At 32.4% G+C, this 23,300-nt stretch overlaps 1 protein-coding gene across 2 annotated transcripts; it reads right to left on the bottom strand.

Moving 5' to 3' along the window:
- Positions 1 to 949: 949 nt before the first annotated feature.
- On the bottom strand, positions 950 to 5,035 carry LOC140879685 (auxin-responsive protein IAA9-like). Of its 2 annotated transcripts, none has more exons than XM_073283521.1 (6): positions 4,889 to 5,035; positions 3,295 to 3,917; positions 2,955 to 3,181; positions 2,737 to 2,878; positions 1,446 to 1,507; positions 950 to 1,313 (listed from the first exon to the last, which is right to left on the bottom strand). In XM_073283521.1, the coding sequence occupies exons 2-6, from the start codon at positions 3,882 to 3,884 to the stop codon at positions 1,276 to 1,278; spliced, it is 1,059 nt and encodes a 352-aa protein (XP_073139622.1). In that variant the 5' UTR covers positions 3,885 to 3,917; positions 4,889 to 5,035; the 3' UTR covers positions 950 to 1,275. The 2 variants fall into 2 exon arrangements, with proteins under 2 accessions (XP_073139622.1, XP_073139621.1); XM_073283520.1 differs by having other exon boundaries at positions 4,857 to 5,014.
- Positions 5,036 to 23,300: the final 18,265 nt, after the last annotated feature.

Here is a 23,300-nt window from a genome sequence, read left to right as displayed (position 1 = left end):
ATATAATCGTTTTTTTAGCAATCTCCGTGTCGGAGCAAAATTTTAAAAAAATTGTCGTTTTAATGTACAATATATATATATATATATATATATATATTATTTAATAATTTACTATTATCTATTATGTATAAAAGAAGATATCATTTTTTTTGCCAGAATTATACTCATATGATATAGATATTACGTTTTTATTTGAATATAAATCAAATTAAATAAAAAAATACGCCGATACGATAGTTATTATTATTATTATTATAATGCACGATGATATTATAGCAACTATTTTTGTTCATTTTAATAATTATACAAAATTATCCTTATGATTATTCACTGAAATCAACAGTTTACTACTTCACTTTCTTAACGTCTTCACCGTTTTTTCTTAACCATCTATTTTTGCAACAAAAAAAATAAATCATGGTAATCTAAAATTTCATCAATTTTTTAAATCAAATATTTAAAATAAAATACAAATATATATATATATATATAGACAGATCTGATCACCTGCACCCTAGAATGCAGGAAATTTGTGTGCGATCAAGTGCTTTTTGTTTTTTTTTTTTTTTGCACCACTAAAACCCGGTACTGAGTTTTAGTGATCGCACGCGAATTTCCTGCACCCTAGGGTGCAGGTGATCAAATTTATATATATAGATACATAAATACATAATATTTATGTATTGTATCGCGTATACTGCTAGTAATTGATAATAGATGACGGTTCCATGGAAAATTTAGAAGATCTTATGTACTACATCTATAATAAAAAAATAACACTTTTGAAAAAGAAAATAATATTTTTTATTGGTAAGGTCAAATAGTAGATGTGTCTAACAAAATTGACAAGGGTTTCATAAGAGTTTTTTTGTGAAGCAAAAAATGCTGTTAATTTCCAAGTTTAGCTGGAATTACAGCATTTTAAAATCACACAGAGTAGACGAGTTCATTACTAACAACATTTTTACAAGTTATTCCAACATACATATCAAACATTAAATTTGTTAATACACAACACGCATATGCAACTTAGTTTTTCAAACAATTTTACACGGTATCACTTAAGGGGCAGAAAATAAAATAAAATAGTACAAATATAATAGCATGAAGTTGTCGGAGACACAGTGCACTCAAGAACACATGCGAATAAAAGCAATACCAAACATATTATTGCATCAGGGGCTGAACATTTTGATCGCTTTCTCCTGTTTGTGCTGTTGGGTATTCCACCTTCAATCGTGCAGACAGAAAGCAGCCATCGGCCATGGTCGGATGCTAGTTTCGGTTTTTAGATTTTTCCGTGGCCCTGGGAGCTGTAGAGAAAATGAAATGCGTTTACTGTCGTTGACAAGAAATCAGCATCCGAAGTGGAGCAGAATGAAACCAATGGTTTCAAATAGTTTGAAACCTTCTAAAAACCGATGAGAGGAACGAATATTTCTCACCCAATCCAATAGCATCAGAGCCTTTCATAATTTTGAGCCTCTTGCAAGAAGTGATGAACATCCTAAAACAGCATCAGTTGTCAATAAGACGAAAAGATTGTGTCCATAGTGTATCGTACATGGGAACAATTCATGCCGGTTAAAATGGAGAGAATAATCAAACATTCATATAAAAGTGTGCAGTTGAAAGATTAAAAAACCAATCCTGGATAAATATTAAAGTTTTCCCAGCTCAATAAGTAGACACAGAGCAGCGGGTATTAAAATTTTAACCATTGCCTATCTGTATAATACCTTCAAGACGCAACAGCCAACAATGTCATTTATATCCAGATTTTTGTTTCAAGTCTACTTTCCACAGTTTTTTAGAGATGGGTTGAAGTATCATTTTTTACAAAGTAAATGTAAAAATAATATAATATTTTGAAAATTTTGTGAATTCTGCAATTCATGGTTAAACTTTTGAGTACCAAAAGGTGGGATTCAAATTTCAAACGGGGTTGCATTTTGTTTTAGCTGCTGGTTGGTAAACCCGTTATAACAGAAATCACCTATTTGACCATCAGCATGGATAGAGCTTCAATTAAACCGAGAGAATAGTCTAGAAGGACAGAGAACAAAACAGTTTCCTTGGTATGAATTAATTGCAGTAGTAATTGCCACATGCGGATACTCATGATTCTTGTCAAATTTCTCACTCAGAATTTACTAATCTTAAATAAATTGCTTTGACAGCTGAAAATAAACAATTGGTATGATTGTGAACACTCTGCCAATTACCATTGTACTTGGTCACAAGCTTATGGAGAAAGGCCATTGTATTTGGATGCAGGCTAATGAAGAAGAAAATGAGTTCTCAGGCATTGCAATGCTACTGTGCTAGTGAGTAGTGAGGGAATGAAAAGTATCTTTGAAGGATGCTATTCAACAGTCAACACCACTACACCAGTATAGCTGTCGCAAAAGACAAGCATGTGTTCTTTTCAACGTGCAGTGAATAAAGAATAAGCAGGAGGTGTAAGAACAAACTCCATAGCATATGGATATTAGAACAAATATCACAGTTTTGGTGGCATGTCTTTCTCAGGGGAGACTCGAATGTTTAGTTAGCATTTTGCAAACACAGGAAAACTCTGTAATTTTTAATTCGCTAACTGCGTCAACTTGATACCTTTTTTCCATTTCAGTGTTGTTAAGCATATAGATTACTTACAGTGTTACTCATCTTCCATTTAATAAAAAAGCCTGGAAAAATAATAAATACTGTATAAATGCAGAAAAGTAAGCTTACTCCCATGGCACATCTCCAACAAGCATCCAATCACCATCCTTGTCCTCATATGTCAGCACATATTCTGGTCCATGCAGAAGATCCTTCAGCTTACTCTCATTCAGCATCTCCTTACTTGGGGTTCCGGTGGACCCACATTGTCCTGAAACAAGAATACTCTCCTAGAACCACCAGTAAAGGCTAAAGAACCTACACTGAAATAACAACTTACGGCTTACCAAAGGTGAAACAACCGAACATCTTCTCCAATCCAGTAGAAAGTTCTTGATAGGAGGAATATGTTCTCAGATCCACCTTTCTCAGATAAGGAGCAGTAGCCATGCTGACCTTGACAAATAAAGCACCAGGTCCTGGTTTACCATCAACTTCATCATTGTTCTTCGAGGTTGTGGCCAGAGTATTCTTCCTATATGATCTGATAGGAGGCCAACCAACAACCTGTGCCCTGCAACACCGCATAAAAAATAGCAGAGGCAAGCATCATAGAATAAAACTACCTCATCCAACCATAATTATCTAAATCGTTTCCTACATTTTCCCGTGAAATTCAGCACTTACTTAGCAGCAGGTGCACTGTTGGTGTTAGAGTCATTAACCTTCTTATTGCATTCCTTAGATGCTTTTGCAGGTATATCTGGCATAACATTTGTCCCCGTATTACCAGCTAATTTTGATTGCCCAGAATCAGAACCCGCGGAATTGAACATCCAATTGCCCACACCAAACAAGGAATTTTTCGATTCTGATAATTCATTGGCAGTGTCACAGAATCCTCTTTTACTCCCCGAAACAACTATCTTTTGTGACAATGAGCAGATTCCATCCTTTGACGGAACTAAGGGAAATAACTGCTTTTCATCAAGCTTCCCCATGCTGGTCAAGTTAATGCCTGAATCTCGTTCGGGGGATTGTGATCCAGGAAGACCAAGCCTCAATTCGGTGGCCTTCATAGTTAAATTCTTCTTGGTTTCCTGGGGTACATCAGAAATGGCAGAGCTGTCCACCGAGGAACAATCGGTCAATCCCAAGTAATTGCGCTCTTTCAACCCCAGGCCATTCTGAGAGATAGATTCAATTGATGCAGAAGAAGCCATCAAAGAAACATTACATTGACTTAGATCCTCAATGCCCAACAATGAAGGAGACATAAAAGTCGAAACTTTTTATGTTGTTTTACAAATCTGCGGCACGACAAATATTCAGTTATCACACTTGATTGATTCAAAACCTATCAACCCGAAGACCTACCATCCGGGAAAATACTGACACTTTACTACAGAGATCAGGGAAACAATTGTTTCATTTGTGTGTTATTTAAAACAAGAAATGTTCTAGAAAATGCTTTTTAAAACAATAATTAGAGTTTAACTATACAAACAAAATGTTCAATCAAAACATAAACAACCACAAGTTTTAAAAATATCTGATCTCCGAAGCAGGAAAAGGTTAGGGGAGGGGGGAAAAAAAAGCAATCCATTATTTTCTTCTCCTTTTGTTTTGACAAACAAAAGGAACCGCATTCAGGTGGGAAAACTATAGCAACAAAAGATTGAAAAAAGGCATGTAAAACTCTTAACCAAAGCAGTACTCATCAATTTTTGCACGGAAAATTTGATTGATAAAACGAAAATAGAAACAGCAGATATCAAAACCTACCAGAAACAGTGGACAAGCAACCAGGGTTGCCTGGGCCATTCCTTCCCCTCTGTACTGAATTTTACCGTCACATTTTTCTCGTAGATTCATGTGTTTTTACTTATTAAATACGCAAATATATATATACAGGGAAAAAAATGATTTCAAATCCAAAATTTCAATAGTTTTTGGTTCATCACTAAGCCAAATTTCTGGCTTCACAACCTCACAGGCAAGAGAAACACTAGCACGGAAAATAAAATAAACAAACAAAATTACAAAAAGCAGAAAAATAAAACCAACACAAAATCAAAGAAGATCCACGTTTCAGCTCCAAATGAAACACATGCTAATTATCAAGAACAAACGTACACCATTAACCCAAGTTTACTAGATCTCAGCTCAAATTTTCAGCACACCTAACCCAAATCAAACAAAAAAAGAAAGCGGTAAAGTTACATTCGCATAACAACAAATTTACATACCAGAAAGTCGAATATGGAAGTGCAGTACTCACAGCGCAGCTTAGAAACAGATTATGCTCGAGAATTTCGAATAACTGTAGGAAAAGCAGGGAACGCAAAGCAGAGAGAATTTCTCAAGGTCCCTCCATCTAGCAGAAAAAGCTAAGAACAAAAACATGAGGGAGAGCTTTGTTTTTTTATTCGGCCGAGAAACTCAAAGCACAGAATCACACTCAAATTACGAAACTGCCCCTCGTTTGTATTTTCTTTCGATAAGACTCATCAACGACTGGTATTGGTTACTGTCATTGAATCGTGGCCGTCGAAGACGATTAGAGTAAAATAATTACTTCTGTTTTTTTATATTATATTATAAACAAAAAATATATCGGCTCGCTCATGTTTTTTGGGAGCGGGTGGTAAAATGTCGGCAGTAAATTATGACTTTTTTACAGTTTCGTTGCTTCCTACGAAAATGGCGAATATGCCCTTCTCAACAGCATAATACCTTAACCGATCTAACCAAATAAAATCGAAAATCCGGTTTAATTAGTCAATTGTTTTTTCTCCCCAAAAATATCGATCAATTCGGTTTTGAAATTGGTGAGGGTATCTACATAAAAACTTTAGACTTTCGGATATGTAATCTTTTGAGCTTAGCTTACAATCTAGTATTTGTATTTTGGTTGCGGTCATGATCGTATCTATTTTTATAAGTTAACATACAAAATTATATTTATCATGCTGAAAAATAAATAAAAAATAGAATTAATTGTTAAACATCTCGACTTCTCGAAAAATAAATAATATTTCGATAATTTATTGTTTTTGTATAAAAAGAAATGAAGTAAATTATAAGCTTAAATAGCTTCTACACCCACAAAGCTCATAATCGTTTGGACTTGAGTTCGTTTTCCAAATTACTTTTTAAATATTTTCTCACTTCATCATATATGCTTACAATTATTACGACACCAAATTGTCGAAAATACCCTTGTTTGCACCCTATGGGTGTTAGATTCTCACCTGCTACTTTACCTAATCAGAATCTCACAAGTCACACCAACACCACTTATAGGGTGAACAAGTTTTTCGAAAGGGCAAACTTGGAATTTCATTGACCACTAAATGCCCGATTACACCATTAGGAAAAACCACTAATTCAGTATCTCTTCATGATAATGATAACTTGCACTTTTGCTTTGTATATAAACAATACATACAATTATTATCAATGAAGATATTTTTAAACATTTATATCGAGTACTAGCTAAAAATAATTAAATTACATGCTTTGATTTCGATTTTTTCACGTGCAACGCATGTGACCGACCAAAGATGAATCGAACGGAAACGGGGAAGGGTCATCGTCTAAGAAATATTCATAACTTTTTTTCTAAAAATAAGAATAGAAGATGGGTATCTTTAAATTTCATCGAATAGTCCATATCTTGGAAAATAATTTAGACTTGTGGGAAAAAATAAAGAGAGGGGACAGAGAAAAACAAGGAGTTGGAATATTGATAATTGGTGAGGGGACAAGAAAGCAGCAATTGGAATTGATTTGCCGGGTGGTGACTGACTCGGACTTTCATAACCACTCCCTCTATACTAATCCATACTTCTTTTATTCCAATAACAATTAGTCAAACCATTTCATTGTTTTGAAATTTTGACATTTCTATTATATTATATTATATAATACCTGAAAAGAATCAATTTTTTTAAAAAAAATCCATAATAAATTTATTTGATTTATAATCAGATCAAATTATTTCTTTGGTCCAAAAAATATTTCTACTTCCAATTTTGCTTCACTAACTTTTATTGGATATTATTATGATCTTAAAGTGTTTGATATTTTAATTATATCATAATTAAAATATTAGATATATCAATAATATTATCTCATAATATATTATTTGATATATCAAAGTAAATTCACAGTTTGAGGTGGACTAAAATTCTAATCATACCAAACTAAATGTCCTATAAATATAGATAGTCCTTGGTTGGTAGATACATGAATTATTTACATTGAATAATACACATTACCAAATATTCTGTTAATGATAATTTTTGAAACATCGCCAGTTTTTCAAGGGTTTTAGGTGTGCACGTGATCGAAATATTCTACTAATATTTCGACAACTACAAAATGAACAAATTACTGTTCGTGGGATTTGTTCGAGGAACTTGCTTGGAGATCAAGTAGAGGAACTAATTGTAGATCGAGTCAAAGATCCAACAATCGTGTGCATCTTTCAGCAAAAAATAAAGCACACGATTGTTGGATCTCTGACTCGATCTACAAGCTAGTTCCTTTACTTGATCTCTAAGAAAGTTCCTTGAACAAATCCCACGAACAGTAATTTGTTCCTTTTGTGGTCGTCGAAATATTACTAGAATATTTCGATCAAGCACATCTTAAACCCTTGAAAAACTGGCGATGTTCCAATAATATAATTATCACAGAGAGAATACTTGGAAATGTGTGTTATTCAATGTGAATAATTCATGTATCTACCAACTAAGGACTACTTATATTTATAAGACATTTAGTCTTGTATGATTAGAATTCTAGTCCACCTCAAACTGTTGATTTACTTTGATATATCAAATATTCTATATCAAATAATATATTATGAGATAATATTATTGATATATCTAATCTTTTAATTTTGGTATAATTAAAATACCAAACACTTTAAAATATCACAATAATATCCAATAACTCCCACTCATACACATTTCGAGTAAGTGAAGATCATTCGCTAGTCGCTTCAACACATTCTCTTGTATTATGACACATTTTTTCATACAGAGAATAAAGCGTGCGACCGAGCGAGAAAAGGAACATATGAGCATAATTATATCAAGTCATCACCAAACTAATATAACATTTGAACTCAATAACTCGCTGTGTACCCCAAGTTACGTAGCCGCACCTAATCAAGCACCTCTGATCCCTCAATATTAGAGCAAGCTTGACACTCTTGAGATTATTTATATAAATGTGCTCATGAATATATCGAACCTAGATTTTTGACTTAATCGCCATGCCTATGAGCCATATTATATCAGTGCGTTACCAACTAAACTTTTCCTCGTCCACATGACAATCAGCTTGGACTTGACCGCTTTCCTAGACATGCTCCGACAGGCCGAATCAGCCATGGCCATTAGATACATGCTAAAGTAGCGTCATCAAGCTTACACATCATGACATAGTCCAGAGTCCCAAAGGGTAAAAAAAATGTAAGGGCTCACACAATGACGAAGAAGGGAACCATTCGTCATTCACCGTTCCTGGTCGTCTCAGAAGAGCACATGTAGTATGCATACGTGATATGGTGGAGCTTCCACTCAATTTAGGCACGTCACGCTTAAAACATCATACGAACCTTAGTCCAGTAGCTACCAAGAGCGCCTGATCTGCGTGCCGCGAGACCCGCGTCTTCTAGCAGTTCGCACGTTCGGCTATTAACATACTTTTATGAATTTGGACATACTTCATAACCGATCATGACCTAACCGATTTGTTTTTGTTTTTTTCCCTCTTTTCATTTCATCGGAGTGCTGTCATGACATCAAATATTGTTGAATTATATGATGTCAGGCCATGATTGGCACCACAAAATGTTTGTCCTAATACGATATTGATATTTTATTAAAATTGCAGGTTTACTGCAAGATGATCTCATGGATATTTATTCGTGAGGCGGTCCGATTCGATAATTTTTTTTAGAAATAGAAATTTTATTAATCTGAGTAAATCATGTTGTAACAAGGATCAAATGAAATTAGGGAGCTTATTATCCCACACTTCGACGCCATACTTGGAACCGGAAGCTCGTGGGCGACACAATTCGTTGATCTCCTGATAAATAGACAAGACATGTTCGACGATTCTTTAAGGCTAGAGAATAGAGATACACTCGGTGATCACATCCTTGAGATATGTATTATAAAAAGCAATATTTTTTACATTTAAAAAAAAAAGAATGAGTCTTTTGTGATACGATATTAAAAATCTTTATCTGTGAGACATATCAACTCTGCTCATAGTTACAACAAAAAATAATATTTTCGACATTAAAATAATATTCTTTCATGGGTGATCAAAATATGAAATTCGTCTTACATAGTTTTTCTTGAAAAAAAAAATACCATTTTAAAGGTCGAATAAAAAAAAATATGTTTCATAAAATTAATCCGTGAAAAACTCACAAAAGTTTCCGTGTTTCTTAATTTTTAAAACTTATATTAATGATATAATTCGAGCAAACTTAATGTTCATGCTCTGTCGCGCGGGAATCATTAGATGCCAATGGCCTTTGCACGCTTGCTCCCCATTCCTCTTTCATTATGGTCAACCAACCGCATCACACATAATTAATGCTACAAATATTTTTCACACCGATTGTGGAGATACGTAAACCAGTCAATTTCTAAAAATTTAGCTTTTTTTGGGTGCGATATTTTTCTAAATTTGTTGATAAGAATTATTATTGGTGGAGCTCAATCTATTTTATGAGTATTGTCTTAATTGTCAATCTAATGATTAAATGATTTGTCACGTCAGCTCTTCAATATTAATTATACTCATGTATTAAAATATATATCATTAGATCCATGATTTAAGCAATCCTAAAAGTAAAATCTCATTCATTTGTACAATTAGTTGCCTAGCCGGTCTAGATCCTAACTTATTAAGATGACTTATAATTCATCTAATATCACCCATGTATATTGACTTGGATCATGATTGATTGATTTCTGTTATTTCAATTTGTTCTAAAATCATTTTATCTAATTCTTATCACTGATATTGATAATTGAATGTTGTAAACTTGTAGCTTTTATATTTTTGAAATCGTATTTCAGTCGTATTTTTTTTTTACTATTTTACTAATATATTGATGTGTAATGAAATATTTGCAACTATTTTTAAATTGAACTAAATAAGGACGAAATATAAAATGTGTATATAATTTGTTTGTCAAATGATTTTACTTTATCTATGTGAAGGAAAAATAAGACATATATTGTAGTAACCCAGATACCATTTTAAGATAATAATATGTTAAACATGATTAAGGGTTGGTATTTAACCAATTTCGGAGTGTTATTGGACTTCAGAAGTAAAATTTGGGATTTTTAATTTTGGGCCGGATAGTAAGCTCCGATCCCGGATAGTAAGCTTCGATCCTGGATAGTAAGCTCCGATCGGAACGGAAGCTCCGATCCTGGAACGGAAGTTCCGATCCCCAGCTGCCAGAAATGATCGATGACTCAGTCGCGAGTTTTGACAAGTGTCGATCATAGAGCAGATCGGAAGCTCCGATCGTAGATCGGAAGTTACGATCTTGGCGTGGCAGACATGCACGCAATGAGCTGGATCGGAAGCTCCGATTCCGAAATCGGAAGTTCCGATCCTGGCCGAGAAATTTGGCTATAAATAGGGCCGTTCAGAGTTCATTTTCAATTACGAATTCCCGAGTTTCCTTCTTCAGTTATATAGTGTGAGATATACACTTGAGGGCCCTATCGGTTATAATAGGGGTTCTGGAATAACCAAGGTGTGGTTATAGTCATCCGGGACTAGCGACTGCAAAGGGCTAACTACGGACGAAGGTATGGTCCGGGAATCTATTTAAGTTTTTGGAGTACTTATTAGCTTAGTTAATGCTTATAGAATTTATGTAGTGTTACGGTGAACTTTTGAATATAGGCTTGGAACCTAGGATCCTATTATACTTGAACTAGCCTAGAGGTACGTACACATTGACTGAGATTGCCAGCGAGTATACATGTTTATATGTTGCATTGATTTGGCATTATTATATGACATGATGTATGCTTTACCGTTTTTTATACTCATATGTCATGTGCATATACACGTTGAACCTATTCCTTGTTATACCTGATTATAGAGCCGCTCAGCTCTATACTCGATAGTCTATCACTGAGAGTACCGCGACGGCGGGGGCATTTATGTCTGTCTACTCTGGTGTACTAGACGAGTGTGGTTGCACCCAGAGGTTGATCCGTGCGGTGGCAGCACTCATATGGCGCCGGTTCTGAGCATGACTTTTCAGATGATCTTTTACCAGTCATCATGTTGCATGCATTATATACATATGTTTACTCATGTCTATGTACTGGGCGTAGCGCTCACGTCCTAGTTGTTATCTTGGACACCCTATTCCATGGGGCAGGTCGCAGGATGGACGGAACTGGTAGTTCAAGGCAGGACTAGGGAACAGGAGCTTTGAGGAGTTTTTTATACAGCATGATTTATTAGCTGTATAATGTTTACTTTTAAGAATTTTGATATGGTTGTATCACTACAGATTTAAGCCAGGATTATATTACTAAGTTGATATGTAAATTATGGTTAAGTTTCCGCACGTTTTTACTCTGTTAAGTATTTTGCTGTATTAAGTTTAATGCATGCTATTAGTTGCCAGTTAGTAGGTGATTCCATGCAGGGTCACTACATATATAATAAAGACGGATGAAGTATATTGGTTTGATTGAATTTAGAACCAACAATTTCGGTGAACAACAAACCAACCCTATGGTTGAGCTTGATTTAAAAGCAATTTTTTCTTATGTTCTTTCTTGGTTTTAAATTAAATGATAACTTATATATGGGGTACGTTACAAACTTAGACTTGGAACTATTAAAATTAAATTATAATTTCCGCGTTTTATACGTTAAATTAGAATTTCAATTATGTGCTGCAGCCTGCACAATGATGGAGTTGCCTTATATTTATTTGTTTTGTTTCTATGGCTCAATTATATATATAAGGCACATTTTCTTTTTGTTTATCCAAAACATATAGTTTTATACTATATTTAACAATCTTTTTCTATTTTTTTAACTAATGTATATCTATTAATTGGATATAGTTTTATACTATATTTAACAATCTTTTTCTATTTTTTTAACTAATGTATATCTATTAATTACGTCTTGAAATACATGTACTTTTTTTTTAATGAATTATAAAATAAAAAATTTGTATATAATTTAATTTTCTAACGATTTTTTAAATCTATATATAAAAAATAAAACTATATAATCTAGACGAGTGAGTTTGATTGAAAAATTAATTAATTACATAGGCACAGGTTTCATGGAACCACATATTCTCCAATTAAAGACTGTCACGCTATCCCCTCGGGAACTTGCTGTTTACTGGAGGATCGATCAGCATGGCCCAACTGAAATCCCAAAACAAATTTTTTTTTTAATTAAATTGCATTTAAATTCAATTCAATATATAAAACGAACCGATGCTCAGAATACCTATTTTTTAAATAAATATACATATAAGCTTAAAAAAAAAAAATACATATATATTATTTTATTTTCAAGATTATATATGATCTCCCCTAATACATTAGCTTGCCACATCATAGTGTCTTTCTGCACGTTTATAGTCGATTATTTTTCATAAGTATTCACGTAAAAAATTAGAAATTAATTCTAAAATTTTACGATTTTGATAAATGTTTTAATAAAATAAGGAAAAAAATTTGATTTGCAATAAGTTTGTTGAAATTTTTATTTACATAATTTTTTATTTTTATTTTTTTTTTTAATTCAAAAAGGGGCATAAGGATGATTATACTTTGGTGTAACTTGTCCGTATCGATAGGGAATTGTGCTTAATATATAGTAAGTGTGGATAATTTTTGTCCGAAAATTAGATTTCATCAAATATACATTCTAAGATAAATATTTTATTGAACTGTGAAAATGTTCTGTTTAGGGTTCAAATACAATGCTTTTACTGTTCTGTAGAAGCCCAATTCATGGACCATATGGTATAATTCAATTAATTGGGCCTTTTTTAGTTTTTTTAGCACATATCGGCTAATCCCGACTCTGCTAAAAAGAAAACATACGCACAATGCGTATAAAAGTAAATTTGTTGGTCTCTAAAGAGTATCTAAGTTGGTGGAATAGATAAATTTTTGATCAGATATCAGAAATTCAATTTTCCCGTTTACACCTTATTGGACTAGTCTGTCACACAGGGTTTACCTAGTGTGGTTTACTTGACTAACATAGTTTGCCAACTATTTCGTTAGTACGGAAGTTTACCCAGTGCGCACCGAAAGGTAACGGCGGGTAACGGGTTCCCATATCATAAAAAAATGACTGCGGGTTTTCAAGTCATTAAAAAAAAAAATTGTTGCTTCGAAGGTTTCAAAGCATATATACGAAAGTATTCCATTAAATAAGTTTGAATATATACGCCCCTGGATTTGAATATACCTTTATATTGTCCAGAAGTTTAACACTTTTTTCATATGCGAGTTTCAAATTTGTTTTTTCAATGGATCTCACGTTTAATGGTAAGTTATAAATATCCAATTTCTCTTATATGTCATCCGGATAGCATGGAATTTTCCGTGTTTGTATACCTTTTAGTTCCAAATATATTTGTTTGTTTATTTTATTTTTTTTCACATTGATTAAGGATATCATTTGAAATGTAAAATTTCCATTTTATCTATAATTGATTCATTTAAGAAATGATTGTTGCACCCGATATTCAGTCGATAAATATATATCATCAAAAAACAAGAAAAAAATAGTCATAAATGTAGAATTTGAACCAAACAACTGAAAAAGTACTAAATGCAATTTATATATAACAAAAACTCTCATGAAACGATTTCACGTGTTAATTATTTTACGAGGTAGATCTCATATTTGGGTTGTCCAATAAAAAATATGTCTAAAATATTATTTTTCATTGTAAATATAGATAGATTTGACACATCTAACTGATATAAAGGGTAAAGATAATTGCTATCGTTTCACAAAAGACATATCTTATATATTTAGTGTACCTAGTGTTTCTAAAATAATAACTAATTATCTCAACACCTTTAGATTATGTTGATCCTCCACATTTTAACAGAAGTTGACAGCACGTGTTGATGATTTTAATAACTAAAATTTCACCACATCAAAGAAAAAAAATACTTCAACCATTCTATTTGTTTACACCATCACATTCAAAGAAGAATCGCTGTTTTTCATGCATAGAATTCATTCATTCATTTTTTTTCCCTTTTTGAATTTCAAGTATAGAATATTTTAAGGATTTCACAAAGGAGTGATCCATAAAAAGTGCCATATTTTTGTGATCTCCATTCTCCTCCTCAACATTAGATATGTCATGGCTTACAGTTCATCTCCACGCAAATTTGCTACTTTTCGAAGTGATTTCCGTGTCAACATTATAGTTTTCTTTTGTGTAAAGTACTTGCTTTCTTTTTTCTCTTTTCTTTTTTGGAATCAATTGATAACCTTTCGATAGGGATAAAATTTTGAAATATCTTTCTGCATGCACACAAAATATGCATTAGTACTGTTCATATATAAAATTACCATCCCTCAAATGATTATTAAGTTTATATATACTCAAATTATTATTGTCAAAATTTCTAAACCAAACATTTTACATGCATTACATGATAAATTTCAACTTGCCAGTTTGATAAACAATAAAGCCAAGCACTCCGTACCAAGTGCAGGTACACTTTACACGTACCCCCTAGTGCACCAAAATAATTAAAAAGATAAAACTACATATATATATTTAATAGATTAAACAAAAAATAAATTTTATAAATCCCCCACCATCCCAAATTCCCTCTCCCCCCCCTAAACTCGACCTAATTCTCCTACTCCACAACTCACACTTTAGTACTTGGGATCTTTCTTTCTTTCTTTACACTTTCAATGTGGGGAGAGGAAACACTACACAAAAACAAGCAATACAATACTAGATATTGATGGAGGGTTCATATCATGACGCTGCTTTGGATTCGCACGATACAACTTCTCGACCGACGATCGGGTTCCCGCTCGGCACCGCGCTATTGTTATTGGTCTTATTCAGCCTCAGTGGTGTATTCTCGTGTTGCTACCATTGGGACAAGCTCCGGCGTTCTCTCTCGACTCGTGCCACGGATGTCGAGGCTAATGACGATCTTAGTAACTCCAAGCTCACTAAAGATCATAACATGGTATACATAGTTTTATTTTACATACGTACAGTACACATATATATTATAACCACGATCGATATATTCTCCTAGTGTATAAATAATTATGAGAGGCCCAAAAAATTTGAACTTATTTACTAATTATTTTTTGTAAAATGTATTTATTTTTTGTTGTATATTTTTCATTTATAAATCGGTGCTATGTCGAGATAAGTTTCTTTGTTATGACTTCAATCGCTTATGTATGTCAGAAATTGTTGAGATCTGTATTATATTGCACCGTCGGAATAATTTAATTAAGATGAAATCCCTCTTTTTAATTTATCCATAAATTTACTTCATTTAGTAAACTAAATGGGAAAAATTGCAATATTTGTCTGCTATGTTAACGGTTAACTTTTTTTTTTTTTTTTTTTTTTAACGTGGGAACCCGCAGCCGTTACCTTGCAGTGCGTTTTGAATAAACTCCTGAACTAACACAATAGCCTACAAACTACGCTAGTCAAGTAAACCACACTAGGCAAGCTCTGTGTGACAGACTAGCCCAATAAAGTGTCGGTAGGAAGAATCGAACTCTTGACTTATGACCAAAAGTTCACATACTCCACCAACTTAAACACCCCTTGAGAGCTACGGTCTACCTATTTGCTACTTAATTGATTCTCCATGCTGTAAAATGAGGTTCCTGTAATTATTTCCCGCGAGAATACTGACATGGCATACTAGTTTTAGTTGGTTACGTACTCACATGTCAATGTCACGTCAGAATTTCAACAAAAATAATTTTTTTCTTAAAAAAATAGATTAAAACTGAATTTTGATGCATTAAAATATAAAAAATTCAATGAAGCTAATATCAAAATTGTAATTTTTTTTTCGATTTTTGTTTGTTTTAGTGAATTATTATTATTGTAGTTGTTGATATTGAAGCGACATATATAATCAGGGCCCGCAGGTAATACTAATGCCAGGAGATAATGTTCCCAAATTCATTGCGTTGCCATGTCCACGAGACCCTTCAAGACGGGGAGAGATCGTAGTTGAGGTGCAAAAGCCGCCGCTGCAGCCGCCAAAGCCGCTGCGAATCGCCGTGCCTTTGCTTTGACCCGTGGCTGCTGATCGAGTGCCGATGCTCATATACACGGCGGAGACAAATAAAAATTTAAGTCATACAATGTACATAAATTCTTTTTTTTTTCTTTCTTTCTTTCTTTTTTGTCCTTTTAAGGGGCCATGTACATAAACTCCGATGATCCAATTAATCTAATCTTATTGGAGAATTATTGAAATAATATTATAAATCCCACTATATTTTTTTAGAAAAGTTACTAATTGAAATTATACATGAGACAAATTATTACCACAAAATAAATTAAAAATTTCTTAATCGTATATGCTGTGTTAACCAGAAACTGTTGGTGCTTCAGGATTAGATGACAAGTTTAAAGATGTATATTTATTTTTTTAAAAAAAATTGAATATTGCTTCTAAACCAATTCCATTATTTAGGCCGGGGATCTTATCTAATTTGCTCAAAAAGGTTTTTTCGCTTGGAACAATGGATTTGAGATGAAGAATTTCAAATCCATTGATTTTAAATTCCTTGACTTGCTTGTATAATTGTATAAACAAGTGGATTTCACATCCGCTTCAAATTTAAGTCGTATATATACAATTTCAATAATTAAAAGTGGACTTCAAATGTACTTAAGATGAGCGTCGTTATTAATCAATCAAACTACTCCCCACATCAAATCCAACCCTCCAAATCAAATCGATCAACCCAAACACACAGTCTAATATCAACACACGTAATAAAAAAAAAAAAGTTATAAAAAAGTTATTTATACTTAAATAAAAAGTAAACTTTCAAAATTTTTATGTTATCGATCGTATCAAATTACTTCCTTAAAAGACATATTTCCAACACCTAATTTCAGAAAGAAAATGAAGATGGTGTTGATATTATACCAATCAAAATCAATGCAAATGGACAAAAACCCATGGATGATCCAAAGCTAGGAATGAATCTTGAAATTGACATTCACATCATATGCACTACAAAAGCATGACCAAAAAGGTTAGTGCTAGCTCTAACGTAATGTAGTTAGGTTTTTTTTTTGCCTTTTCCAATTCTTCCTACTCGTTTGACTCATCACCTCTTTAGAAAATATTAAAATGTTTTTTCGTACAAGGGCAAAATGATTTTTTACAAATATCGAATTCCTATAACTTGATCAGTTATATTTATGCAATTATACAAAAATTCAAGATGAATTTAATTATATTATCAAATTTGTCACAAAATAATGTCTTTCGAATTAATAATTCTAGCTCGAATTGTCGATCAGAGTGAGATCCCATTATTAATCTATAAATGTTCTTCAGACCTTTTTTATTTTACCGAAAATATCTCGAACAAACCCTTATGTACTAGTCATGTGATCAATGATTATCTTTTACATAAATCTTGTAAGTTGTAACGTGACGATAGAAAATAATGATGCATGGAGCCTATTTTCTCCTTCTTCTTTTTATGGCGGCTTGATTTCAAATGCGTCTTGACCATTGGTACGCTTAGAGATGTAAACGATGCAAACCAAACCCAGTATCAAGCTTGAACTTGACTCGTTTAAGATATTGACAGAGACTCGAGCTTGATTCAAGCTTTTATCATCAGGCTCGAGCAGAGCCGTACCTATGATCAACCGGGCTTGAGGCGATATATAAAAAGTGGGCCCTCTTGTTGCGGCGAATAACCCTAAAATTTAATTCGCAAATGACATATACACTAAACAATATATAAATATATCATAAACAATATATTACGTTAATGAAAAGTCAAAAAATATTCGAATAACTACATAATTAATACTACTCGTCAACTGTTTAGAGATGAAAATATTTATCAAATATGTATAATCCAATTGTCAGACCATTTTTTCTCAATTGACAACATAGCTAGCCCATTCAATTTGTCCTGTGACATTATTGATCGATAATTCTTGATTGATTTCAACTTCGAGAAGATTTTTTTTGCAGATGCAACTGTTGTTGATATGGTTAACAAAATCTTATAGAAAATATTATTTGGGAATAAACTATGCAGTTTCGCCAAAACCTGAATTATATCAATTTTTCTTTTTCATTTGTTAAATAACATCTCACGACCATCAGCTCTGAACAAAACTCATCATCACTAATGTCTGAACGTCCATCGTGACTCAAAATTGTTGAAGCTCGCTCTCTACAAGATATCATCAAGCTATTTAAGGTAGTGTTTGCAACCTCTAAAAATAAGTGATTATGGAGATTTTTTTCATAAATTTGTGAACAGAATCTCCATAATCACTTATTTTTAAAGATTGCAAACACTACCTAAAAGATTCACTCTTTAATTATCTAAATATATTGTAATTAATTAAAAGATCAAAAAAGCAGGAAACAAAAATCCAAAGCAGAAAACAAAAGCTCTTACTGCTAATATATTGTAATTCACCATATATATATATATATATATATATATATATCATTTAAAAATTTTGGGCCCCTTATTGAGCCGGGCCCTGAGGCCATGGCCTCGTTGGCCTCACAATAGGTCCGGCTCTGGGCTCGAGCTAGGTTTGTCTTGAACTTATTAAGCTCGCGATCAGCTCAAGTTTGGAATTAAAAGCTTGTTTACCATGTTAAACAAGTCTGGCTCTAAATAGAAAATAATGATGCATGGAGCCTATTTTCTCCTTCTTCTTTTTATGGCGGCTTGATTTCAAATGTGTCTTGACCGTGGGTATGCTTAGAGATGTAAGCGATGCAAACCAAATGAGCTTGACTCGTTTAAGATTGACATAGGCTCGAGCTCGGCTCAAGCTCGATTCAAGCTTTTATCATGAGGCTCGAGCTAGGTTTGCCTTAAAATTATTAAGCTCGCGATCAGCTCGAGTTTGGAATTAAAATTAAAGCTTGTTTAAAAGTCTGGCTCTAGCTAATTGGTTCGTTAATAGCTCGTTTATCATGTTTAACAATCATGGATCTAGCTCGACACATTTTCAAGCTCGTAAAACATACAATTGAGCTTGAGTTTGAATTTGATTCGAGCTTGTTAAGAAAAGAATATATGAGCCGAGCCTATTAAATGAGCCGAGCCTATTAAACGAGCCGAGCTCGAGTTTACAAGCCTATTAACGAATATGTTTGCGAGTTTACGAGCCGAATATCCTAAAGCTTGAGCTTGATTTGATTAAATTGTCGAGCTCAAAATGAGATCTTGATTTGATATGATTAACAAACAAATTCAAACAAGCTTTTTGTCGAATCAAACTTCGAATAACTCATGAACAGTTTGGTTCGTTTACATCCCTAAATATGCTATCCAACTATGTAGAAAATTGTCCATTGATGCTTATAAAATATTAATCATCCAATTTCTATCTCCAAGCTTGCATATTCGAACAACATGTTGGTAGTAGATGCCAAGAAGACAAAGAACATATTAAACGGACTGATAACTTGAGAATCGGAAGCAGGGGCGTATTCAGAATTTTTTTTTTGGGAGGCTTCACATATAAATTATAAAAAAAACTAAAAATTTGGAAAATCTAAAATCTTCAATTCAAAATAATATAAGCAAAACAAGCATAAAAAGTAGTACTCCTTTTTTACATATCTTTCAATTTGTCTATCATTGCAAACATAAAAAAAAATCATTTAGCAACATAATATTTTTTCCTATAAAAATAAAAATCAAACAATGACTTATTGCCTAATATTAAAAATGAGAACAACTAACACTAAAAATCTTATAAAATTAAATATGATAGAATCTGTCAAACTCAATAAACAAACTAGGACACAATGACAAACATAGAAATTTAAGTCCAAAACAGCAGAACTCAAATTCAAGCAAATAATAGGCTACTAAAATTATCCCAAAATTAAGGCATAAATTAACATTACAAATTATAACCGAGATTTGTATAAATACATTAGTCATCATTCACGATCATTGACATAGGAAGATTTAAGAAATTCTAAATTTGATAGAATAATATTAACAAAAGAAAATATAAAAAGAAAATTGAAGATGACAAAAAAGAGTAAACAAATCGTAAATAATTCCTTACCTGATGTTTAAGTTTATTTGGTGTGGTGATTACTGATTTGGTTTGGTGATTTACGAAGAAATCAGAAAAGTTTGATTGTACCAATTGAACACGCTGGTTTAGGTTTCTGTTTTTTTTTTCTTCCGCCCATTTGATTTTTTTTAAATATAATTAATTAAAAATTGGGCCATATATGTATACCTATACTATTTTTTTTCTTGGTGCTTGCTGGGCTTAAGCCCAATAAAGCCCCAGTAGGTGGTACGCCCCTGATCGGAAGGTTGGCGCAACGTCTGGACACCCTCCCGAGTCCACCCTAGCTAACATTATTTTCGTGATTTCAGGTTTGCTTTGAGCTTGAAGCATTGGCTCGGGTTGAATTTAAGCTTCGATTAAAAACCCTCAAATTTTAGTTAGCAGGCACATGCAGGATAAAAAAGGCGAAGAAAAGCAGTCACTTAATTTGGGGTCTATCATTACAGCTCATATGGAATATTAATTATTAGTGCTCTTATCCAATAAACTAATTATGAACCACTAGTACTCCGATACATACAATGATAATTTTTCATACCTTTACTAAAAACTTTTTTGTTTTTAAATACAAAATATCTGGCATTCAAGATGATAACATTGATTAGTTTAGCCGCAATTTCTCATTTTTCTTAATATTGTTTTAAAATTTTGCAATTAGCAATTTAACTTTATTGTGTAGTACTTTTTGATGTTGGGTTACAATGAGGGAAACTTCAGACATATAATATAAGTTTTGACAATACAGTACCAGTGGGAATCCTAGTACAAATTTAACTTTACGAAAAACGCACAAATAATTGAAATAAAAGATATGATGACAAAGTGTTATTAATTAAATTAGCAGAAAAGTTGTCTCTTTGATATTTTAAATTCGAGGTGACCAATATCCAAGTCAGTTTCTGCATATGGGGATTATTTCAGTAACTATATATCTTGTTTTTTGAACTAATAATCAATTCATAGTTAATGGAAAAACATTCTAGGAAACATGTAATTTGTCTTTTTTCTTTTATCGATTAAAAAAAATGTATATATAATTACACTGGACATCTCTTTTAACTTCTAATCAGTATTACTAAAAATTATAATGGATGACCATTAATATAGAAGATAATTTAATAAATTTATTACATTTCGTGATTTTTTTTGGGGGTCATTTTGCCTCTTGATTTGTGTAATTAAAATTAAAGAGTGTATTAGAAGAAAATAGTGGACCATTAACATTGAAATTATTGTAGGAAGGCAAGGCAACATCTATATATCTGCTCCACTAATTCATCAAAGTGGTGGGATTAGTTGGATTTCACTAATTACAAACTTTGCTAACGTTTTGATTTGATTCCCGACCTTACCCGTATCATTTTGTTTTTCTTTCGAATTCTGAGTACGTCATTTCTTGCACATTTTCTCTTTGGCTCTCTTGTGGGTATAGATATTCCCGATAACACTTTGTAACAATTATTATTATTATTATTATTATTATTATTATTATTATTATTATTATTATTATTATTATTATTATTATTATTATTATTATTATTATTATTATTATTATTTTGAATTTTTTAAAAAAAATACAAATACCTATAGAACCATGGTACTTACATGTAATCACAAAAATTCATGTGAGACGGTATCATGTTTCAATTTTATGAGACGAAAGCTCCGGATTTTTTAGCTACTAGGAGAGCGGACGATTCTTCCTATTTGGGTTACTCGTAAGAAAATATTACTTTTTATTATAAATATCAGCAGAATTAATTATTTCAAAGATAAAGATACACGAGACCGTTTCAAAAGAGACCTACTCGGTACAGTATCGGTATATACCGTTTTATGCCAAAAAACCTTATATTTTTTAAATTTTATGAATTTTTTGTTTATAAATATATATTATCTATTTTTAATTTTTTTTCATATTATTTCGGTATTTCGATATACCGGTATATACCAAAATTTTCAAATTCATATCGTTACAGTACCGAAATCTTCATTATACCGAAAATTCGATATTTTTTCGATACGATAACTCCGATATACCGAAAATTCGATATTTATCTCCACTCTTAGACACGCGATACATCGCACAAGATAATAAAAGAAGTTTGCTAGCTAGCGTCGAAACATAGATTTTTCATGCATAAAAAGTACTAGCAAGGGGTGCTGAATGAATATTCGTGGGAATGTTTGAAAGTAGTTAGGGATCGAGATTTGAAAGAACGAGATATAAAGGACCACATGAATTACCAAGCCTTTTGGACTTTAGAATTTAGTTAAACAACATTTGTGAAATTATTGACCAAAGTTTGAAATAAGAATTTAAACATTTAACGAAGATTTTTGTAGGATAATATATCAGGGGTGTAATAATTGTCTTATTAATATGAATGAATAAATGATTGAAACGTGACACTTGAGAGGTTATATGATTGAAAATATAGAAGCTACAATGTTATTACTAAATCTAGCTTCTCGTGAAGTGACAAACCAGAGCTAAAGTAACGTGATCGATTCTGGCTGTTTACAAGGAGTTCAATTATTAAGATGAGATCGAAAATTGATATGGTGCAATAATTGTCTCAACTAAATAGTAACACGTTGTACTATTTTAAATATATGAGTTGCTCAATTATCAATATATATATCTTTTGATAGAACGACAAACATTTGATCTATTCCATCGTACTTTCAAAATGTAGATATAAGATTTTAATTGAAATTTGTCTTGTTTTTATAAGGTTTAAAATAGAATTGAAATGGAGCACAAATTATAGAATTCGCAATCGCAGATTTCTTATATCTCACTTATTGGGCCTTAATTCTGTATTTTGTTGAGAGCCCATTTATCAGGGTTATTACTATATAACTATTATGAGATACATCATTAATTATGAAATTTTCGAGACAATAAAATTTGCATCATTGTTCACTCATTTGACTGAAAAAAAAATACTCCGTTCTAATATGTTATATTTGAAAGAAATTAATAATCTAAATTAATTATGTTAATACATTTTAATCTCTTGATATAAAACTTATATATATATATAACCATTAATCCATAACTGCGGTTTCCATATCCGGTTCATCATTTACCTTTGAAATAACAATTTTGTATTTTGAACAATGTTTTTGGAACCGGACCGGACCAGCCGGTTCGACTGGGAACCGGTCGGTTCTCCGGTGCGGAACAACTCCAAGAACCGAAAAACCGATCCAACTGATCAGAACCGGTCAAAAACCGGTTTTAAAACTTTAAATTTATTATTTATATATATATAAATTATTA

Source organism: Henckelia pumila, chromosome 2 (assembly GCF_033568475.1).
Source record: "Henckelia pumila isolate YLH828 chromosome 2, ASM3356847v2, whole genome shotgun sequence".
In the NCBI taxonomy this organism is placed as follows: Eukaryota; Viridiplantae; Streptophyta; class Magnoliopsida; order Lamiales; family Gesneriaceae; genus Henckelia; species Henckelia pumila.
The sequence above is the reverse complement of the archived record's forward strand: the minus strand, read 5'-3'. Positions and strand labels throughout refer to the sequence as shown.